Raw genomic sequence first — 22,962 nt, 5'->3', positions numbered from 1 at the left:
ATACAGTGTGTGTGTGAAAAAAAATAATAATAAAAATAAATAAATAAATAAAAAGAGATTACCCTGAACAGAGGGCAGGGCCAGATGATACACGGCCTTGAGAGATGGCAACCAAGGAAGCACCTTAGAAATGATGTGATCATTTCTGCCTCTTCTCTCTTGCACTGAGGATTCCAATAAAAACTTTCACCCCCATCATTTTCAAATGCCATGTTCTGCCCCCTAAGCCAGCTTTATCCTCCACTTAGGACCCAGCCAGACAATGTCCTTCACACCTAAATCAGAGCCCAGTGAGTAAATGACTCACCCTACTCAGATTATTCCCAGCACCCTGAAACTTCTTTTCCCTTCCAGCCCCACCGCGGCCTCCCCATCCAAATTAACATGGAACTTTCCAAGGCACTTTGTTATGGATTCCCCACAGGGGTGACAACCATTGGTAACCTGGCCCCGTTGTTAGATATCATACAATTTTTTTTTTAAAGAAATTCAAAAAAAATATATGATTGTTGGCACATCCTGTGCAATATATCTAAATTGAATTATGGTACCAGGTAAAGTTATAGATGGGAATGAAGCTTGTGTATCGTCCATTATCATGTGTAATCAATAAATGATTTAATACCCTCTTAAAAAGAAATTCACCCTTTTAATGGTTATATGATCAATTGTTATCTATAGTTTTACAGTGGCTGTTGAATGACTCTATAGCTATTTTGTGAAAAAGCAGGGAAGAATGATGAAATCCTTTATGCGCAAGGATTGGTACTATTATCAGGGAAAATACGAAAAGGCAGGGAATGAGAGCGAGGATATGTTGCTCCAAACCTTAACTCCTCTGGCCGAGCTAGGTGTCCCAGCTGCTCTGGCAATTATGCCACTCCTTCCACCACTTTCCGTTCCCATCCAGCCCCTATTCCTTACACTGAGGCCCAGGACTTCCCCTCCTTATAGGGATCAGTTAGAAAATCCTGTGTTAGTTTCAGGGGTACGGGGACTTGGTCTGGTATTGCCATCTAAGACCCAACAGGGCACCCAATTTGGGCCAGGAGCCATATCCGGGATGGGCAGTTTCCCTTACGCCGTTATCTCACAGGGGGCCTAAATGCAAATGAATAGCCGGCTGGGTTTCTCAGACTTGTTTAATTGGAAAGATTGCAGTCCTCGTAAGATCGCAGCCCTCCTTATAGGGAGGATCCCCTACACCTGAAGCCCACTTGGAAGCACCCACAGCTGAACCAAAGTGGGACCCCAGTGAGGGAAGAAGGCCCTTATTAGAGCACTACTCATTAGTGCACCTTGGCAGGGCCTTGCAAAGGGAAACCAAAGCAAAAGCGTTTGAGCAACATTCAAGAAATGCAGCAAAACAAATGAAAACCTGTCTGAAATTTTGGAAAGGATTTATCAGGCCTACACACGTCATACTAATGCAGATCCTGAGGCCCCTGAAAATATTAGAATGGTACATTTGAGCTTTTGGGGCAAAGTGCCTCCGATGTCAGGAGAAAGTTGCAAAAATTAGATGGTACATTTGGAATGAACCCTCCTCAATTGGTAGATGTTGCTTTTAAAGTGTTCAACAGGGAACAACAACAGAAAAATGAAGATGCAAAACGACACGCCACTCTTGGCAGTGGCATTGGATTCCCGGAAGGCGAGTAACCTGAAGAGAGGTGAGCGCCCACTGGGGAAGGAGCCATGTGCTTACTGGAGGGAGGGGGAACACTGGAGAAGATTGCCCTCGGCTAAAACAGAAGAAGAACAATAAAAGACAAGAACCTCTCATATGGTAGAAAGAGAGGAACACTGAATGAAGAGGCCCAGGGGCTCCCTTGGACTTGAAGCACCTAATTCCCCACAGAAGTCGGGGGGGTGAAATTGACAGTGGGGAATGAGCTGAGTAACTTTCTGATAGACCTCACCCTGAAGTTTTTCCACCAGAATAGCTTGACATCAGAGTCCCACCAGAACACGCTTTAAGCCTACAGATGGGGCTCATGAAAATCCCTGGAAAGGAGACAGAGCTCTTCCCCGCAAGGTCTTAAAAATAACCCAAAGACTGCTGTCAGACCTCCACAGATGGGGACTCAACACAGAGGAACCTGCCCCACCCAGGACTGAAAAACAGACTTTCCTCAAATGCCTTGAACTGCAAGAAATTTCAGATAACCTGCTAGTGTTTGTGTGGACACTTTTTCAGGATGGGTGGAAGCATATCCCACGGACAGAAAATCTCTGAAATGGTTAAAGCCCTTCTAAGGGATATTATCCCCTGATTTGGAAGAAGGCATTAAAACTACATTCATCCTGGAGACCATAATCAACAGGAAAAACCAAGAAAATGAATCATACATTAAAAAGGAACGTCGCGGGCTTCCCTGGTGGCGCAGTGGTTGAGAATCTGCCTGCCAATGCAGGGGACACGGGTTCGAGCCCTGGTCTGGGAAGATCCCACATGCCGCGGAGCAACTAGGCCCATGAGCCACAACTACTGAGCCTGCGCGTCTGGAGCCTATGCTCCGCAACGAGAGAGGCCGCGATAGTGAGAGGCCGCAATAGTGAGAGGTCCGCGCACCGCGATGAAGAGTGGCCCCCGCTTGCCGCAACTAGAGAAAAGCCCTCGCACAGAAACGAAGACCCAACACAGCCAAAAATAAATATATAAATAAATAATTAAAAAAAAAAAAGAGTATTGTTTCAAATTCTAGCCTCATAATTATGTCCTAGTGTTAATAACATTTGAAAAATTAAAGCAATAAATGGCTGCAAGAAAAAAAAAAAAAAAAAAAAAAAAAAAGGAACGTCACTAAAACATGTCAGGAGACATTGAACTTGGGATAAGGCCTTGCCAGTTGCCCTGCTGTGGATCAGTGGCTCCCAGAAGCAGGCTTAAATTAAGCCCCTTTAGAATACTGTATGGCAGGCCATTGCAGGTGTGTGCCCAGGCAGGAGAATCTATAAATGCTAAAGACCTAGCGGTGGCCAATCACATTAAAACTTTGGGCGCTATTTATTCATGAGTTTACCTCCAACAGGTCTGCCCATCCAACCGAAGTAGATGGGAATTCCATCTCCATTGCCCATTGGAGAAGGGGCAACCAATTTGTTTAATTGTGTCCAAAGAAATAGCACCAGAATTTAGTATATGTATTAAACTGGAACCAAAACCCCAAGTTCAGTTACGAATTAGACAAGAAACTGCTAAGAGGTTTCATCAGGTTTAAATAGTTGTAGATAAAAAGGACTAACTAAAGATTCTAAGGAATATTCCTCACCTCCGTCCAGCAGAAGGGTCTTCATTCCATTTCCCACAAGATTGTGGGATGGAAATTGACAGTGGGGAATTGTAATAGGGAAGAAGACTTTATATTCTATTACAAGTTCATCACTGAAGGGATGTTGCCTAGAAGCTTAAATTATACATAATGGCCCATCTCTGGGAACCCTGCCTCCCAGGTCATGAGCATTAAGCTAAAATACCTTTGTTTAGCTCAAAGGAAACCTCCTGACCAGGCCCACCTGTGAAAGACTGCAGGGAGGAAGAAATTAACACATTTCCCCTCTGGAGGCTGGTGGGAACCAGGAAGTGTTTGACTTTACTGCCTCCCCTTTTAGTATAAAAGGAGCCTGAATTCTGACTCAGGCAAGATGGTTCTTTGGGGGCATGAGCCCACCATCTTCTTGGTTTGCTGGCTTTCTGAGTAAAGTCGCTACTCCTTGTCCCAACAACTCGTCTTTTGATCATTGGCCTGTCGTGTGGCAAGCAGTAGGAGCTTAGACTCAGTAACAAAAGAACAGTGTAATTTATATCAGTTTTTGAAAATGTATTGCTCTTTTTAAAGCAGTGGTTAGTAAAAATGTTTTTAATTTAAAAATTAAAAAAAAAATTTTTTTAAAAGTAAAGTAATCATTACTGACAGAAGTTATCACATACCTTAGTCCTCCAGTCTCAGACCCTGGGTTTTGTCCCTGAGTCTCTGGAACTGAGCAGTGTTGAGTTGGCCTCCTGGCCGAATAAGGAACAGAAAGGACCAGTTGTTCTGCGGGGTGTCAGTATGAAATGGCCCATTCTCCCCAGGGAGAGTTTTGTATTTATTTATTTATTATTTATTTGTTTACTTATTTATTTACTTTTGGCTGCGTTGGGTCTTCTTGCTGCGCGCAGTCTTTCTCTAGTTGCGGTGAGTGGGAGCTACTCTTTATTGTGGTGCGCGGGCTTCTCGTGGTGGCTTCTCTTGCTGCAGAGCACACGCTCTAGGAGCGCGGGCTTCAGTAGTTGTGGCACGTAGGCTCTAGGAGCGTGGGCTTCAGTAGTTGTGGCATGTGGGCTTCAGTAGTTGCGGCCCGTGGGCTCTAGAGCGCAGGCTCAGTAGTTGTGGTGCATGGGCTTAGTTGCTCCGTGGCATGTGGGATCTTCCTGGACCAGGGCTCGAACCCGTGTCCCCTGCATTGGCAGGCGGATTCTTAACCACTGCGCCAGCAGGGAAGTCCCAGAGTTTTGTATTTTTTATTCTAGTTTGTAATACAGAGACAAGTCAAGCTCTTGTTTTCTTAAACTGCTTAAATTAATACTAATTGCAGGAAATGTTCCACATCCAATGACTGCCCCACAGCTACCACTTGGAGACCCAAGTTCCCAACCACTGAGTTGCTTGAGCCTCAGGAGCAGGACTTGTGAGCAACATGCTGGCAAAAAAAAATGTTTTATTAAAATCATTTTCTACTTGTTAGGAGGAAACATCCTAGTTTCCAACATAACTGGTCCCCAAAGCTGTAAGCTTTTACCTGTAACAACCAGTAACTTAAGGGGTTTCAAAGTACTGGGAAGCACCATTCCCTGACTGCCCCCTACCCCCTATCCCGCCTTTCGGGCTCTCGGGCTCAGACCTGGACTCTCCTCGCCCCGCCCCTCACCTTCAGCGCTCCGCCCAAGTCCCGCCTAGAAGCCTCGCCTCTGAAGTACGTCCTCGTGCGCAGTTTCTTACGGAAGCGGAAGCGGAGACCTGAGAGTGAAGGTCGCGCAGCTGAGCTTAAGTTTTCCCTTCTAGTGTTCAGTCTGTGCTGCGCGGACCCCCTTACTCCATCTTTAGGGCCTCCGAGGTTCTGCGGCCGTAACAGCCCAGCGCCCGCCGTCCGCCCCAAGTAAATCCAGAAGTCGCCGTTACAGGTCGAGTATTAATTTCTTTTGGGTTTGAAATTGCTGTGAGGTTGGTCCTTGCCCTTTGCTTTTCGGCCTTCGGTCCACTGAGACACCGCCTTTCGCGACATTTTCCTGCTTACAATCCTTTATTACTTCCGCCTGCGCCTTGTGAAGTCCCCTTCTGCGAGGTGGATTCGCGCGCCCCCAGATTCGCGCTCTCTCTCCCGCCTCCCAGGGGGCAGCGCCGGCCGCCCCGCTCCCGGACAGGCCGCGTCCTCTCCCCGGTCCTGGGGTTCTGCAGAGCCCGCCCCTCTCCTGAGACCCCCCCCCCTCCCTCCCAGCCCGTCTGTCCTCGCGTCTCCTCCGGCCGGTCCTTTGGCTCCCCCGGCCTCCCCTTCGTAGTCAGCCCTTCCCCTCACCCGACGTGGGGGGCGGGGAGTGACCTGGGCCCGCCGTGTGACACCCAGTATTCTTCCGTCACAAGTTCATCTCGCTGGAAATTGTTCTCAAAGGGATAGTAAAATGAAACAGATTTAGCTCTTGAAGTAGCGGGTGGATAAAATAGAGAAGTGAATAAAGGAGTGTGATCTCCTGGGATTGGAGAGCAACGTGGGGACAGGGGCCCTGCGTCAGGTGTAGCAGGAGGGACAGCAGCGGTGAGAGCACTTCACAGAGAGTGGGGGGGAGGGGATAAAAGAGTTAGAAGTAAGGCCTTCGGAGCATCGTGGTCCCGGGAGAGAAACAGAGAGGACAGGTGTTGACTGGAAGAGCAGAGGAAGACAGCAGGAAGGAAGCACAGCCGTCTGGGGTGCCGTAGAGTGGGGGTGTAACAGGAATAGAAGGAGTGTAATCCGGAGGGCAGAGAGGGAGCAGAGATGGAGGAAGAAAGAGGCAGAAATACATGGATATTTAGGATAATTGGAAAAGTTGGGCGCAAAGCGCAACAAGAGGGGGAACGAGTTGCAGAGTAGTGGGGCAGGACAGGTGTGATGAAATAAACAGGCGGGCAGAAACAGCAGGAGAGTAGAGGGAAACAAAGAGAGAAATAGGGAGATAGATAAAGAATGAAATAGAAACACCTAGTAGTCAGGTAGAGGGGGAAAGTGGATACAGATGGGGCGTGAGTTCTTTGGATATGGATGATTAAGTTGTGATATTTTAATTTGTTGCTTTAGAATGTAAAACATTTAAAGTTTATTTGCTTATGTTATCCACCTCTGGCTAGATATCCAAGGGAAATGAAATCATTATAGCGAGGGAAATATTTGCCCTGCAATGGACATTACTGTATTATTCACAACAGCCAAGATGTAGAAAGAACTAAAATGTCTGACAAATGAATGGATATAGAAAATTCATTTCAGCCATAAATTATGACATTATTATGACAGAAAAAGACAGATAGTATATGTGGAAAGTAGAAATGTCTTACTCATAGGGCCATAGAGTATAAAGGGTATTAGGAGGGGGTTGGATGGTGGGGTAAATGGGGAGATGTTGGTCAGAGGTTACAGACGTTCAGTTGTAAAATTGAAAAAGTACCACATGTATATCTAATGTACAGCATGCAGACGATAGTTAATCACACTGCGTTTCTATATACTTGGAGTTTGCTCTGAGCGTAACACTCAAGTGTTCTCACTACGCAGAAATAAAAATGGTAATTGTAAGTTGCTGGAAACGTAAACTACTTTACTGTGATAATTATTACACAGTGAATGTACATCTGTCAAATAATCACATTGTATGCCTCACATGTACACGGTTGTTACTCATCAGTTCTACCTCAGTTAAGCTGGGAAAGAAAAAGAAAGTGAGGGGTGTGCCGGCCTTGCCACTGCTGAGGGGTGCTCAACCCAGGCTTCATATTGGATCGATGAGGCATTTTGCATATATATGTTTTGTACCCTCTAATGAGGGATTCTTCTTCAGATCGTCAGTGTGAGGCCAAAGCTCAATAATATTTAAAGTGCCCCCAATTAATTCTAATTTGGATCCGTCATTGAGCATCATGGCTCCAGGTCCTCCCGTTCCTGAGGGCTGAGATCTGGGCTGAGGCTGAGGGGCTCTGCTCTGCGTGGGGATGGATCAGGGCTGGTCTGTGACCTGCAGGGGATCGTCAGGTCCAGCTGAGGTGCCCACTGCTGCTGTGTACGTGAGGGCCTCACCAGGAGGGGTGTGTAATATGATGGAATGTGTGGGGAAACTCCTGTGTTGGTCTCTGTATGGGAGTTTTCTGTCCTGAGCCCCTCCTGGGACGGTGGGCAGCAGGGGACTGTCTGTTCCACATGCTGAGGTCTTCCCTGTGTGTGTGGTGGTGACTCAGGAAGGGGCTGTGTTGATTCTAAGCATTAAACAGCCTGTTTTCAACTTTCAAGGTCAACCTCTAAAGACTCAACGTTGTCTGAGGAAGAAGCCCTGAAGAGGAGGGAGAGGAAAGAAAAGGAGTCAGAAATGGCTCTTTCTCAGGTAAAGTCATATTCTCAGTTGTTTGTTTCTTCTGTCTTTCCTTCCTGAAATGCCCTTCTTTGGACTCGCTAATCTCTGACTCAAGTATCCTGCCTGACACCTGTACAGTCACACTCACCTGGGGCCCTCCCTCAGGGCCTGTCATCTCCGCTTAGATCCCATCTCCCCATGACCCAGTGACCTGGAACTTGTGAAGAGGCTCCACTGGGCAGGGCTTCACACCCACAGATTCAGGCAGAGTGTCAGTGCTATTGGGTGGGAGGGATTGTCTAGGGCCCCATCTGGATGGACTGTCCACTCTCTGTAAATCAGGATAAAGAAACTGCACATGAAAGTCAGTTATTAGGTGCACAGTACCTGGTAAAATCTGGGAGTAGACCAACAAGGGGAAATTTATTCTGACTTTTTCTAAGGCAATTGAAGCTAAATGAGTGAGTCACTGACTTCAGAATCTTAATGATGGGGAATGAAATGAAAAATTCAGAACCAGACATCAGTGATAGAGGGTGTTTTATTCCATCATCTATTTCAAACTATGAAATCAGTCTAAATGTCTGAGAGGTGGAAATTCCTTAAATCACTTTCATCACCTTCATTCTTCAGATTTTGTATTTTCACTGTGCTGGTTTTGTTCTTTGGCACAGAGAAATTTTTACGTTTGATGAAGGTAAGGTTTCCTCTTCATTGTTTATCCCATAGGTATCCAGTTTCCCAGCACCATTTGTTTTGTTTTGCTATAAATTTATTTTATTTATTTATTTATTTTTGGTTGCGTTGGGTCTTCATTGCTGCACGCAGGCTTCTCCCTAGTTGTGGCGAGCGGGGGCTACTCTTTGTTGTGGTGCACGGGCTTCTGTTGTTGTGGAGCATGGGCTCTAGGCATGTGGCCCGCCAGCTCAGTAGTTGTGGCTCTTGGGTTCTAGAGCACAGGCTCAGTAGTTGTGGCACATGGGCTTAGTTGCTCCGCGGCATGTGGGATCTTCCTGGACCAGGGCTCAAACCCATGTCCCCTGCATTGGCAGGCAGGTTCTTAACCACTATGCCACCAGGGAAGCCCTCCCAGCACCATTTGTTAATGGCAGCTGTCTTTTTTCCACTGTGTAGTCTTAGCATCCTTAGTATCAGTAGATTTTAAATATATACAAAGGATCATTTCTGAGCTTTCTCTTCTGTTCCATTGGTTTATATATCTGTGTTTATGCCAGTACCACACCATCTTGATTACCTTATGTTTTGAAAATTAAAGGGTGGCCTCCATCTTTCTTCTTATTCAAGAGTGTTTTGGCAATTTGCGGTCCCTTGAGTTTCTATGATGTCTGGCCTGTGTTTTTTCTATTTCTGCAAAAATTGCCATTGTAATTTTGATAATGGTTGCATTAAATATGTAGAACAGTTTGGGTCGTTTGTTTGGACATTTCAAGAGTTTTGAGACTTCCAGTCTATGAGTATAGATTTATTTGTATCTTTGGATTTCTTTTTTTGTTTAGTCCGAGGCAACTATTTTTCTCTTTTACTCTTTAACAGACATGTTCAACATTATGGGCAACATTCTTAAAACCTTAAGCTTCACAGACTTTCAGACATTCAAATACTGTGGTCTCCTTTTCTTTGATGTGAAGGATTATTCAGCTAGAAAAATAAAAGCATGGTAGACAATACATTTTCACCAAATTCAAAGTAGTACAAAAATTAAGACTACAGAACTTAGGCACATCGTACCTAATCTGTCATTAAAAATAGAAGACAGTATTTTCTTCAGCAAATAAAACAGCATACTGGTATGCTGTTAATGCATAAACCTTTTAATGTATACTGTCATTCACAAATTATTTACAACTTCCACTGTGTGAAGAGAACTAGAATGTAAATTTTCTGCAAAACTGGAAAAAAGCGATACAAAATTTGTGAAAGCCTGTGTTTCATATTATACAAAAGTAAGCAAGTTTTTCTCTTCACATACCAGATATTGTACGCAGTGATATTTTGGACATATGACAGTAATTCTTGAGGATGTTTTAATGCTGGAGGTAAGTTTACAGGCCTTGACTCTTCATCGAGGAGTACTAAGTCTTCGATTTCACTGCCTCTGTATTTCCTTTTACATATTTTTACCACCATCTTTTTCTTGAGAAATAACTTCCAGGCTTCTCTTGATGCAACTGCTTTTGCGTTTTCTTTGCTTTTTCCACAGCCAGTGCCCAAATACACAGGCTTACATCTCAATTCACAAACAATACTTTCTTGAGAGCTCTTATTTTGAGGCAGATCTGCCAGTTCTATTAGCGGGACAAGAGACACATCCAGTGTTGCTTTCAGAGCCTTGATAGCTGCGTTTAGGAGCTCTCCATGATTCATGCTGGGACTGAAGTCACCAACGGCCACCAGCTTCCATGCCACCATTTTGTACAGTCTGTTGACGGAAGGCTGCTTCTGTTTCACATCTTCATTGGTTAACTTGCAACAAGAGAATCTGACAGAACTCTCGCTCGATTGCCAAGTACTTTTAGAAGGCAGCTGTGACGTGCTGGTCTGAGAACTACGCTTAGAAGCCAGCTGGGACACACTTGCTATGGAAGTGCTTTTGGAAACCAGAGAGCCGCTGGTCTGGGAGCTGTTCTTGGAAGCTAACAGTGATGCAGCTGCCTGCGAAGTGCTTTTGGAAGTCAGCATCGTGTTTGCTGAGGTGGTGCTTTTGGGGGTTAGTAAAGATGTGCCTGATGAGGAACTGTTTTTAGAAACGGATGACGAAACACTTGCCTCTGAACTAGTTTTGGAAGTTAACCACTTGAAGCTGTCTCTAGGTTTAGAATAGGTTCTAAGGTTTAGAAGACAACAGTGGCAACTCTACTTCTGAGCTTCCTGAGGAGCCCAACAAGGGCACCTCAGTCTCTGAGATGCTTTGCGAGTCTGAGACTGAAGAGCCTTCCAAAGCCCTCTTTTTCGGGGATCCACGTTGTTCTCTGGGATCAGTGGATTGGGTCACATGACTATTCACACTGGATTTCAACAACGAAGAAACAGAGGACGCTGAATCATGTTTATCTGGAGCTTCTGGTTCAGAAAATTTTCCAGACCCTACCGTTGTTACCTGAGAGGGAATGCTGCTGCTGCTTTGGCTGGAAACAGATCACTCTCCATCACTTGTGGAGCTATTCTGACTCAGGGTACCAGAGCTCCGTATCATTTCTTTTTTAGATTCCGCATGTAAGTGATATCATACGATATTTCTTTCTCTGTCTGACTTACTTCAGTTAGTATGACAATCTCTAGGTCTGTCCATGTTGCTGCAAATGGCATTAATCCATTCTTTTTAATGGCTGAGTAATATTCCATTGTATATATGTACCACATCTTCTTTATTTTAATTTTATTTTATTATTTATTTTTGGCCGCCTTGGGTCTTTGTTGCTGCACGTGGGCTTTCTTTAGTTGCGGTGAGTGGGGACTACTCTTCATTGCAGTGCGTGGGCTTCTCATTGCGGTGGCTTCTCTTGTTGCGGAGCATGGGCTCTAGGCGCACGGGCTTCAGTAGTTGTGTCACGTGAGCTCAGTAGTTGTGGCTCGCGGACTCTAGAGCGCAGCCTCAGTAGTTGTGGCTCACGGGCTTAGTTGCCCCGTGGCATGTGGGATCTTCCCGGACCAGGACTCGAACCTGTGTCCCCTGCATTGGCAGGCGGATTCTTAACCATTGCACCACCAGGGAAGCCCCGTATCACATCTTCTTTATCCATTATTCTGTTGATGGATATTTAGGTTGCTTCCATGCCTTGGCTCTTGTAAACAGTGCTTCAGTGAACACTGGGGTGCATGTATCCTTTCGGACCATGTTTTTCTCTGGATATATACCCAGGAGTGGGATTGCAGTGTCATATGATAGCTCTGTTTTTGTTTTTTTTTAAGGGACCTCCATAGTCTTCTCCATAGTGGCTCTACCAATTTACATTCCCACCAGCAGTGCAGGAATGTCCCCTTCTCTCCACACCCTCTCCAGCATTTATTGTTTGTGGGTTTTTTGATGGTAGCCATTCTGACTGGTGTGAGGTGATACCTCATTGTAGTTTTGGTTTGCATTTCTTTAATAATTAGTGATGTTGAACTACTTAGCAATTTTTTACTGAAGTATTTTTTTTTAACATCTTTATTGGAGTATAATTGCTTTACAATGGTGTGTTAGTTTCTGCTTTATAACAAAGTGAATCAGCTATACATACACATATATCCCTATATGAAGTATTGTTGATTTACAGTGTTTGGTTAGTTTTGGGTGTACAACAAAATGACTCAATTTTATATATATTCTTTTTCAGATCCTTTCCCCTTATAGGTTATTACAAAATACTGAGTATGGTTCCCTGTGCTATATAGTAGGTCCTTGTTGGTTATCTATTTTATACAAAATAGTGTGTATATGTTAATACCAAATCCTAATTTATGCCCCTCCCTTCTGCTTTGGTCACCTGTAACTTTCTTTACTATGTCTGTGGGTCTATTTCTGTTTCATATATAAGTTCAATTGTATCTACTTTCCTTCAGTTTCACATGTAAGTGATATATTTGTCTATCTCTGTCTGGCTTACTTCACTTAGTATGATAATCTCTAGATCCATCCATTTTGCTGCAAATGGCATTATTTCATTTGTTTTTATGGCTGAGTAATATTCCATTGTGTGTGTATATATATGTGTGTGTGTGTGTGTGTGTATATATATATATATATATATATATATACACATACACCACATCTTCTTTATCCATTCATCTGTTGATGGACATTTAGGTTGCTTACATGTCTTGGGTATTGTAAATAGTGCTGCAGTGAACATTGGGGTGCATGTATCTTTTCGAATTATGGTTTTCTCCAGATATATGCCCAGGAGTGGGTTTGCAGGATCTGAATCTTTCTTATTTAACTCTTTTGTTCTGCCAAAGTTGGATTCAGTTTGTTCTCTTTCTGCTTCATTGAGATGTAAAAAATTCTTGAGTGGAGATCTTTTCCCTTTTTGTTGTAACCATTTAGCCGTGTAGATTTCTCTTTTATTATAGCCTTCAAGTAAAATGGGGGTATTGAAGTGTCATATTTTTACTGTGCTGCTGTTTCCCCCCCTTTTTTTTTAATTAATTAATTTATTTTTGGCTGTGTTGGGTCTTCGTTGCTGCGCGTGGGCTTTAGTTGCGGCAAGCAGGGGCTGCTCTTCGTTGCGGTACGTGGGCTTCTCACTGCGGTGGCTTCCCTTGTTGCGGAGCATGGGCTCTAGGCATGCGGGCTTCAGTTGTGGCACACGGGCTCAGTAGTTGTGGCTTGCAGGCTCTAGCGCGCAGGCTCAGTAGTTGTGACGCACGGGCTTAGTTGCTCCACGGCACGTGAGATCTTCCCGGACCAGGGCTTGAACCCGTGTCCCCCGCATTGGCAGGCGGATTCTTAACCACTGCGCCATCAGGGAAGTCCCTGTTTTCCTCTCGATTTCTGTTAACGTTTGCTTCGTTTGGGGGGAAGCTCTAATGTATACATATATTTATAACTGTTACATCTTCTTGGTGAATTGACTCGTTTAAGGTTGTATAACATCCTTTGTGCCTTCTGTCAGTTTTTGCCTTTGCTTTGTGTGATATAATATACTCACCCCTGCTCTCTTTAGCATGGAATATCTTTTTCCTTTCTTTCACCTTTAGCTTTTCCGTCTCATCTGATGTGTGAATGTTCACATTTCCAGCTGTCTGACACACTCTCTCTGCATCTCTTACACTTGGTCTTCGTTTTTCCTCCTGTTACTTCCTCCAGTGGTCCCTGCTCAGGCACTCTGAGCAGTGGTGAAGGGCGGGTGCCCTGGCCGGCCCCCTTCATTTCACTGTAATTACAGAGGATACGCACCAAGTGTTTACTTTTCATGACGTTTGGTGAAATGTTCTTGCTTAATAACAATATATTTTTTCCATACGCTTTTTTTGTCATGATTTTTAATTCTCCAAGAAGTTTTTAACTTTACCACTGTGATAATTTTCTTAATCTGTGAAAATAGTGTATAACACTAAACTTCTCTAATTCTGTGTCAGTGTTTTTGTTTTTTTTGTTTTTTTGTTTTTTGTGTCAGTGTTTTATTAGTGGAAAACAAAAAAAAACCGATGATAAAAAAAATTGTCCTGAAATATGTAAAGAGATAAGTCTTCTCATTCCAGTTGATTTTGTGTTGACGTGTGTGATGGGTGCCATGGATGTGCAAGCCATTCATTTAGATAAAAGACATGATTTCAAAAGTATATATCTTTTTTGCAGTTGAAATTATATCTTCAATATATTCCGTGGCCTTGGTGGTGGGATGAATTGGGTGACTGGGATTGATATATATACACTAATATGTATTAAATGGATAACTAATAAAAAAAAAAGACCTGTTTAAGTAATAGAAGACATGAAGAGATGAAACAGATTTGATTCCGTGTTTTAATGATTTAAGGTACATATACATAAGCAAGTGTCTGCAATCCAAAGTAAAAGTAATAAATGCCCTAACCAAGGTATAAAAATATATATATATATATATATATATATATGTATTCCGTGGCCTTGAATTTTTTCTACACCATCATGTTAATGGTTTAGATAGTAGTAATATTACTAACATTTTATGTGTATGTGTATGTGTATGTGCTTGTGTGCCCACATCTATAATGACCTTTCATGCTATTCCATGTCATTCACCTTGGATGTCTTTCAAGCTTTTCTCAGGGATCCCTCTGTCAATGTACTTTTTTTTTTTTTTTTTTTAACATCTTTATTGGAGTACAATTGCTTTACAGTGGTGTGTTAGTTTCTGCTTTATAACAAAGTGTCAATGTACTTTTAATGCTCTCCTTTCCTTAACTGATTTTTAAGCTTCAATTCCAGGGCCCAACCACCTGAGTTCAGGTGCTTGCTGTGTCATTGCTTAGCTTCTTGACTTGGTTCGAGTTTCTCTTGGTGTCTCTGACACAGTTTTCTGCTCTGTAAGATGGGAACATATCTTTCTCGAATGAGCTGTTATATTGATAAGAAGTTCGTGCTTGTAAAGTACTTACCTTGAGTAATGTTTTGTCTATAGGAAGTATTCAAACACTTTTAGTCATTGCTGTTTCTGTCATCATAATTGAAGATTTTGAGTTTTCTTTAAAGCCATTGTGGACTTTGTCATCTCTGAAGCCACCACTCATAGTGTAACTTATTTAAATATTGAATATCACTCAATGTTTAGAACGTAGTATCTGACACTTCTGCATAGACAACCCGTTGTTTAGTATTGTTTATATATGTTTTATGGATTCTCCACAAAGATGACAAATCCATATTTATTGGATGATATGATAATCTCTTATGAAAAAGCATAAGAATTTAAAATAAGGGATTTTATTTGCTTAAAGCACAGTATTTGCTTTAAATACCTTAACACAGATCTTTCAGAACATATACTTGAACCAAATCAATCCTTACCCCTCTCTCATCTTTCCATTTTGTATGAAGATAACTCTTCTCATGACCCGTTGTTGAAATGTATTTTCATTTCAGGAATGGTTGACCTTCAAGGATGTGGTCATTGAATTCTCTCAGGAGGAGTGGGAATGCCTGGACCCTGGTCAGAGGGCCTTGTACAGGGACGTGATGTTGGAGACCTGCAGGAACCTGATCTCTGTGGGTGAGGATAACTTCCCTCTAGAAGTTGGGATCTCCCCTTGGGTGTTTTGCATTTTTCCCTGTGTGCTTCTTGGGAGGACCTGTTTTCGTCATGTGATCTGAAAGCCCTGTTGACACAGACATGATGCGACATCACGAGTTTAAACTGACCCTTTCTTCAGATGATCTGCCTGTTTCATGTTACATTAGGGGTTGTTCAAGAGCTTAATTATGTATAAAGCTTAGTCGCAAACTTTTAAAAGATATCCAATTTCTTGTCTTCTGCCCTGTGGCTTTGACTGACTGTTTCTTGGAAGAGTGTTAGATATATGTATTACACTGTTCCCGATGCATTTAGAAGGAGGAGGTGGATGAATTTGTGAAATATTTTTCCTGACCCACCTGTAATGTCCTCACTCCTCAGCTGAACAAAGCTCTGATTTTGGAAAAACCGCACCAATTTACATTTCTTTGTTCTGATAAGCAGAAATTTCTTTTTCTGATCTGAACATTATCTCCATTTTTGGAGCAAGAGGAAGAGCCCAGGGCTCTGGTGAGTGGTGTGAAAATAGCAAAAAACCCAAATGGGTGGGAATGTGTGAAAAGTGTGAACACAGGTGGGATCTCAGGGCAGAGAGGAAGCCACAACATTAATAGTGTTTGGGAAACTCTTCTCATGGTGGGGAGTTCTTTGGGAAAACCAAAGTTTCTTTATTAAACTCTCAGAGGAGACTTTTCTTCTACCTGAGTTAGCACTCTATCCTTCCAAATGTAAAATGTATTCTTTCACCCTCCAGTGGTGCTGCAGCTTCTGTAGAGACAAAGGCAAGGTCTTTATCAAGATCCACAGCACTCCCCATCTGGCTGCTGTGAACTGGTTGTTGCTTGAGTTTGAGGAGCATAATGCGGGCTGTGTTATTGGGTTGTCTTGCCCCCTCTTCTCTCTTTATGGACTTGATTCTATTGGATGCTCAGTTCTTAGTCCATATAGATCAAAGCTGATGCCTCTAGTGTCTAACCCCTGACCCTATCCTGGTTTCGTGTCTGTTGTATTTGGAAGATATAATCAGAAGATGGAAAATACCGGCTGCTATTTAATTTTTTTTTTTGTGGCTGCGTTGGGTCTTTGTTGCCGTGCGCGGGCTTTCTCTAGTTGCGGCAAACGGGGGCTACTCTGTTGTGGTGCGTGGGCTTCTCATTGCGGTGGCTTCTCGTTATGGAGCACGGGCTCTGGGTGCATGGGCTTCAGTAGCTGTGGCACGTGGGCTCAGTAGTTGTGGCACACGGGCTTAGTTGCTCTGTGGCATGTGGGATCTTCCTGGCCCAGGGCTCAAACACGTGTCCCCTGCATTGGCAGGCGGATTATTAACCACTGTGCCACCAGGGAAGTCCCTGCTATTTGATTTTATCTGGCACCTCAGAACATGTATGGAGCTGTCTCAGTCCCTGTCTTCCTGTTTAGATCTGTCAGCCATTTCTTCTGTTCTGCTTTTGCCACACATTTCAGGGGTGTGTGGAATAGCCAGGAGCATTGGATCTTCTGTGATTTTTATTTAGGAAAACTGTAAGGACAGTGGACAGAGAGATCCTCTTTTTGATCCTAAATCCAGCAAGGGGAACATGCATGAATCTTTCAGGCTCTTAGCTTGGCGTCCCTGGGTCGAGCAAATGGTCCCATCTCAAGATCTTATAATATCCGACTCCCATATATTGTATTTTTTCGCTCCTGTACTGCTCTATCTAGTCTGGGAATGTAGACTCTTCCTGACTTTACTTTCTTCTTAGTTTGTATAAGTTTTCCTCTTAAACTTGATTTTGAAGTATGTAGTCCTAGAGTCTGAAATCATATCCAGTTTCTTTGCTGTGGTAATCCACCTATGTTTAATGGGCAGCTTCTAGTGGACTCTGTGTAGAGTGGGTTTACTGGGTAACAGAACATTTTTGAAGGAGAATACTTTCCCTCCTATGCTGTAATATTTTCCCGTTACATACAACATCACCACTTGAAGCTACTTAGTAGAGTGGTCAGCATGTTCTGAGATACAAGACAGAAAGTGTCTGAAGACCTTGACCTATAAGTCTTTCCAGTTTCTTTTTCTGGCTTTGACCAGTGTCACAAAAGCCTGTGTGAAGGGCACCGTGACAGTGTTGTTCACGTGTACGAACGTCCGTCCCCTTTGAGCCTCAGTACGTGGTGTAGCAGTTTCTCCGAACAGCAGTGTTGCCCAAGTTCACATCCTCGTATTTGTGAGACTGTTGTTCATGCCATGCCACGTGTGCCATCACCTGTGTGCCATTGTTCCTTCTGCCTTCACACATAATTTTGAAGCAACTTAATGAGAGACCTTATGAAGTAGAGTGATACCTTCAGTGATAACCCATCATTTGTTTTGTTCAAGGCACTGCAACTTTCATTTTGTATATTTTTATGCATTATAAATGACTCTTTTATTTTTATCATTAGGTTTCTGTTTTTTTGTTTCTCTTCGTTTTTGTTTTTTATTTGCAATATGTGGGCTGGTTGGTTGAGAAAGCCCCCCACCCCATGGTGGAATTGGTGATCAGTTTCTTTTAGAGTTCTTTATGTAGTCTTTTTTTTTTTTTTTAGTTTATTTACTTTTGGCTGCGTTGGGTCTTCGTTGCTGTGCACGGGCTTTCTCTAGTTGCGGTGAGAGGGGGCTACTCTTCCTTGCGGTGCGCAGGCTTCTCATTGCAGTGGCTTCTCTTGTTGCAGAGCACGGGCTCTAGGCATGCGGGCTTCAGTAGTTGTGGCACATGGGCTTAGTTGCTCCGCGGCATGTGGGATCTTAGTTCCTGGACCAGGGCTTGAACTGGTGTCCCCTGCATTGGCAGGCGGATTCTTAACCACTGTGCCACAAGGGAAGTCCCAAGATCACTTACCAAAGAAAAATATATTATTTTTGGTTGAGAACAAATTCTAAATGGAGAATATAGGGTGTCAGTTGTCAAGTTGGAAGTAACACAAATCTTATTTTCTCTGCAAGATACTTTGGCTCTGAATGTCACTACATCACTGGAAAATGGCAGGATAGCTTCCAGGCATTTGGCAATGGAGAGTCTCTCGTCACAAACTATAGTTGGAATTTTGGGGTCTTTCTTTTTTTTAAAAAAAAAACAAAGTTATTTATTAAATAAATATTCTTGATGTTAATAGTTAGGATGTAGTCCAATTTATCTGTTTTTAGTTTGTTGGCCTGAGCTTTTGCTGTTATATCTGATAAATCATTGGTGAATCCAATGTTAAGAATCTTTTTTTGTAAATTTACTTATAGGAGTTTTATTCACTAGGGACTTAGGTTTAGATCTTTGAAGCATTTTGAGTTAATACAATAATGGTCCAACTAAATTCTTCTGCATGTGGTTATCCAGTTTTCTCAACACCTTTTGTTCCATAGACTGCCCTCCCCCCATTATGTGGTCTTGACAACCTTGCGGAACATCATTTGACCTTATACACGAAAGTCTTTTTCTGAATCTCTTGTGTTCCACAGGTCTCTCTGTCTTTATGCCAGTACCATACTGCTTTGATTAGTGTAGCTTTGGAAAAAGTTTTGAAATAAAGAAATATGAATTGTCTGACTTTGTTTTCAAGCTTGTTTTTGCTATTCATTGTCTCCTGAAATTCCACAGGAATTGTAGGATTGATTCATCTGTTTCTTCAGCAAAGTGGTATTGGGATTTGGGATTACACTAGGGATTATTTTGAATATCCTGATAACTTTGTCTAGTATTGACATCTTGACAATATCAACTTCAAATCCATGAACTTGGGGTACCTTTGCATTTATTTGTGTCTTCTCTAATATGTTTCAGAAGTCTTTATTTTGCAGTAGTTATAAATCCTTCTCTTCTTGTATAATGTTACGTTTAAGTATTCTCTTTTTTGGATTCTATTGTAAATTGAATTGCTTTGATTGTGTTCATTTTTAATGTTTAGAAACCCAGTTGGTTTTTTTATGTTGATGTTGCATCTAGTAATTTTTTTGAAGTCTTTCATTATTTCTATAAGTTTTTTTTACTTATTAATGTTGCAGAATGCCTGTTATGGGTATGTCATTTTGTAGAAGATATTTAGAAAAATGTTTTGTTTTCATAAAATCTGTTCTACTGAATTCTTTTTCCCTATGGTATATATGTTTTATAATTCTAAACAGCGACATATTATTAGATAAGCTTGTTTTGGATTTTTTAGCATTACAGTATATTGTGTGTTCATTAATATTTATTTATGTACACCAGGTATGCAGAATATATGCAGAATATATCTATAGTATAATGTATTTTTCTCAGTTAGAGACAGCAGTATGTTTACTGTTAATTGGTACGTGCTTTGGAGTCATGGTGGAAAAATTGCGTTCTTTTGAGAGCTGACATCAGTTTTTCCTGTATGAGTGTTTTTGTCATAGAGGGTTTGCAAGTAGTCTCCTCTAAAATCAATTTGAATTATATTTTATAACTCTTTTTTTAGTAAACAATTCTATTGCTTTAGTGTTTCTAATAATTTTAAGATCATAGTTGGGAAATTTCAAAATTTTTAAAAAATGAAAAAAAATTTAAAAAATACATAGTTGGGAAGTTTTACACCTGTGTTTGGTATAAGTATTACTTTTGGTGTAATATCATATAGTCAACATGAAACAGTTAATTTTGAATTTATCCCTATGGCTCTTTATGTCTTGTAGATATCTGTCCAATACATGTGGTCAAGCAATTACAACCCAAAGGGAACAGTGATCCAGGAGAAGTATTTCAAAGAGTGATCTTGGGAAGATCTAAAAGTCGTGAAATCAAACATTTTTACCTCACGGAAATCCAGAAAAATATGTATGACTTTGAGTGTCATTGGAGAGATGATGAAAGAAATTACAAAGGAATGCCTATAACCCATAATGGAAATCTCACTGATAGGATAGACCCACATGGTAGAAGGGATGCAGGAATCAAGCCCATTGGAAATAGGCTTGGATTAAACTTTCAGGGTAAACTGCAGGTATTTCAAACTGACGGGTTAATTTCTGAATGTAATGAAGTTGAGAGGTCCATCAACAATAGTTTCTCATTTTCACCACTTCAAAGAATTCCTCCTAGTGTCCAAACTAACGTTTCTAATGTATATGGGAATGATTTTATGCATCCTTCAGTACTGACACAAGATCAGAAAACACACAGGGAAAGAGATTTTAAATGTACTGAGTGTGGGAAAACCTTTAGTCACGGCTCAATTGTCAGGAATCATCAGATAATCTATTCAGAAGAGATATTACATAAATGTGATGTATGTGTCAAGGGCTTTAGTACAGATTCACACCTTGCAGTTCATGAGAGCATTCATACGGGAAAGAAATCTTACAAGTGTAGTGAGTGCGGCAAGGTCTTCAGTCAAAAAACGGCCCTTGCAAATCATCAGAGAATTCATACTGGGGAGAAACCTTTCAAATGTAACGAGTGTGGCAAAACCTTTAATCGTTACTCAAACCTCAGTAGACATAAGATAATTCATACAGGAAAGAAATTATATAAATGTGATGTATGTGGCAGTGTCTTTAGTCGAAAATCAAACCTTGCAGATCATCGGAGAGTTCATACTGGAGAGAAACCTTATAAATGTAACGAGTGCGGCAAGCTGTTCAGTTACAGTTCACACCTCTCAACTCATCAGAGAATTCATACCGGAGAGAAACCGTACAAATGTAATGAGTGCGGCAAGGTCTTCAGTGAAAAGGCAACTCTTGCAAAGCATCAGAGAATTCATACTGGAGAGAAACCTTACACATGTAATGAGTGTAGAAAGGCCTTTAGTCAAAAAGCACATCTTCAACTTCATTGGAGAGTTCATACCGGAGAGAAACCTTTCAGATGTGATGAGTGTGGCAAGGTCTTCAGTCGAAATTCACACCTTACAAGTCATCAGAGAGTACATATTGTAGAGAGACCTTTCAAATGTTTTGAGTGTGGAAGAGCCTTTACTGAGGTCTCAACCCTCACTAAACATCAGAAAATCCATACCTGAGAGGAATTGTGTAAGTGTGATATATGTGGGAAGGTCTTTAAATCTCAAAGTAGAAAAGAAACTATACAAATAACACGAGTGTGGCAAAGCTTTTATGTGTGTAAGCCTCACTTAGGATCAGATAATTCATACCAGAGTGTTATATTACAAATGCAATGAGTGTCTCAAAGTGTTTAGTCAAAATGCTCACCTTATGATCCATGACAGAATTCGTATTGGAAGGAACTGTGAGAAATGTAATGAGTGTGGTAGGTTCTTAAGTGTGCTTTCAGGCCTAACTTGCCATCAGCTGACGTATACTGGTGAGAGCCCTTAAAAATATAATGAAGGTTGTAATGCTTTTAGCAGCTGTTCACATCTTAGGCTTCCTGAGAATATTCATACTGGATAGAGCCGAGATACATGTATTTAATGTGGTCAGGCCGTTGATAATGCATTCTGGAAAGAATCCTCACCAGTGCCATGAATGTGAGAAATCTGTTCTCATGGCTCACATCACACCAATAATCAGGCAGTCTGCACTGGACAGAACATTACAAATGTACTGAATTCTGCAAAGCTTTTAGGTTGTGCCTTAAACTCAGGGATCATCAAATACTTCATTCTTTAAAATGCAGTGAATATGTCAAAATTTAATATATTGCTTACTCGTACTTAAATACCAGAATATTTATCATGGAGAGAAACTGCACAAATGTAATGTGTGTGGCAAGGATTTTACCCAAACATCACAGTGTGTTTTACCCAGCATACTAGAGCGATAACTCCCAAATGCAATGGGTGTGGCAAATCCTTTACGTTGAGTTCAAGTATTAGGGAGCAGCAGAGAGTCCATATTGAAGAGAAGCCATGGAAATGTGAATCGAGGCTTTATCCAGGCCTCCCATGCACTGAACTTTAGAATACACATCTTTAAGAGAAACCACACAAAGCAATATGCGTGCTAAGGCTTGTAACTGAAGAACGAAACTGTGGAACACAGGATTCATGTTGGAGAACAAGATTTCAAATGTTACGAATGTTGTAAATATGGATACATCCAGTAAGTTTGATGTAATGAGAGAATTCATACAGGTTATAAAGTGTTATACGTGGAAAACTCTTCATGAATCAGTGCATTCTCAGCGTTTAACAAAAAAACTCACGTTTGGGGGAATTCTTACAAACGTAATGAATTTGTTGAGTTTTTTCAGCAGTTTTTTCAACAGACCACACATCAGAGAATGCATACTCGGAATAAACAAGTCTTTAGTTCTCTGAGGTTAACCTGAGATATTATATACTGCAGAATCATTACAAGTCACAGTGTGTTAAAAGATGATGTGTATGTGAGAGGGAGAAGGGCATGTGTTGAAATGGCCCATTGTCTTCAGTGTATAAATAGTCAGTTATTCGGGTTTTCTTGAAAAGGCTACATTCATATTTACGCCTTTCAACCTGAAGTTTGAAGTAGCACGGAAGAACAAATCTGAGTGCATATCGGACCTGTTTCTTTTACTTTAACCTTTGTATTCTGTTGCGTTTGGTAGAAGTGAATCAGTAAAGGGATGTTGACTGTAAGCTTAAATTATACATCATGGGCCATCTCTGGGAACCCTGACTTCCTTGTAATGAGCATTACAGTAAAATACGTTTTTTAGCTCCCAGGAAACATCCTGACAAGGCCCTCCTGTGAATGCC

The 22,962-nt window shown here is 41.8% G+C and overlaps 1 protein-coding gene across 1 annotated transcript; it reads left to right on the top strand.

Annotated features, from left to right (window-relative positions):
* The first annotated feature begins 5,000 nt into the window (after positions 1–5,000).
* On the top strand, positions 5,001–22,349 carry LOC133078689 (zinc finger protein 160-like). The gene is made up of 4 exons (XM_061173840.1): positions 5,001–5,167; positions 7,519–7,609; positions 15,147–15,273; positions 19,955–22,349. Exons 2-4 carry the CDS (start codon positions 7,595–7,597, stop codon positions 21,280–21,282), a joined length of 1,470 nt encoding a protein of 489 aa, XP_061029823.1. The 5' UTR covers positions 5,001–5,167; positions 7,519–7,594; the 3' UTR covers positions 21,283–22,349.
* The last annotated feature ends 613 nt before the right edge of the window (positions 22,350–22,962 follow it).

This window comes from Eubalaena glacialis, chromosome 18 (assembly GCF_028564815.1).
Source record: "Eubalaena glacialis isolate mEubGla1 chromosome 18, mEubGla1.1.hap2.+ XY, whole genome shotgun sequence".
Lineage (NCBI taxonomy): Eukaryota > Metazoa > Chordata > Mammalia > Artiodactyla > Balaenidae > Eubalaena > Eubalaena glacialis.
The sequence above is the reverse complement of the archived record's forward strand: the minus strand, read 5'-3'. Positions and strand labels throughout refer to the sequence as shown.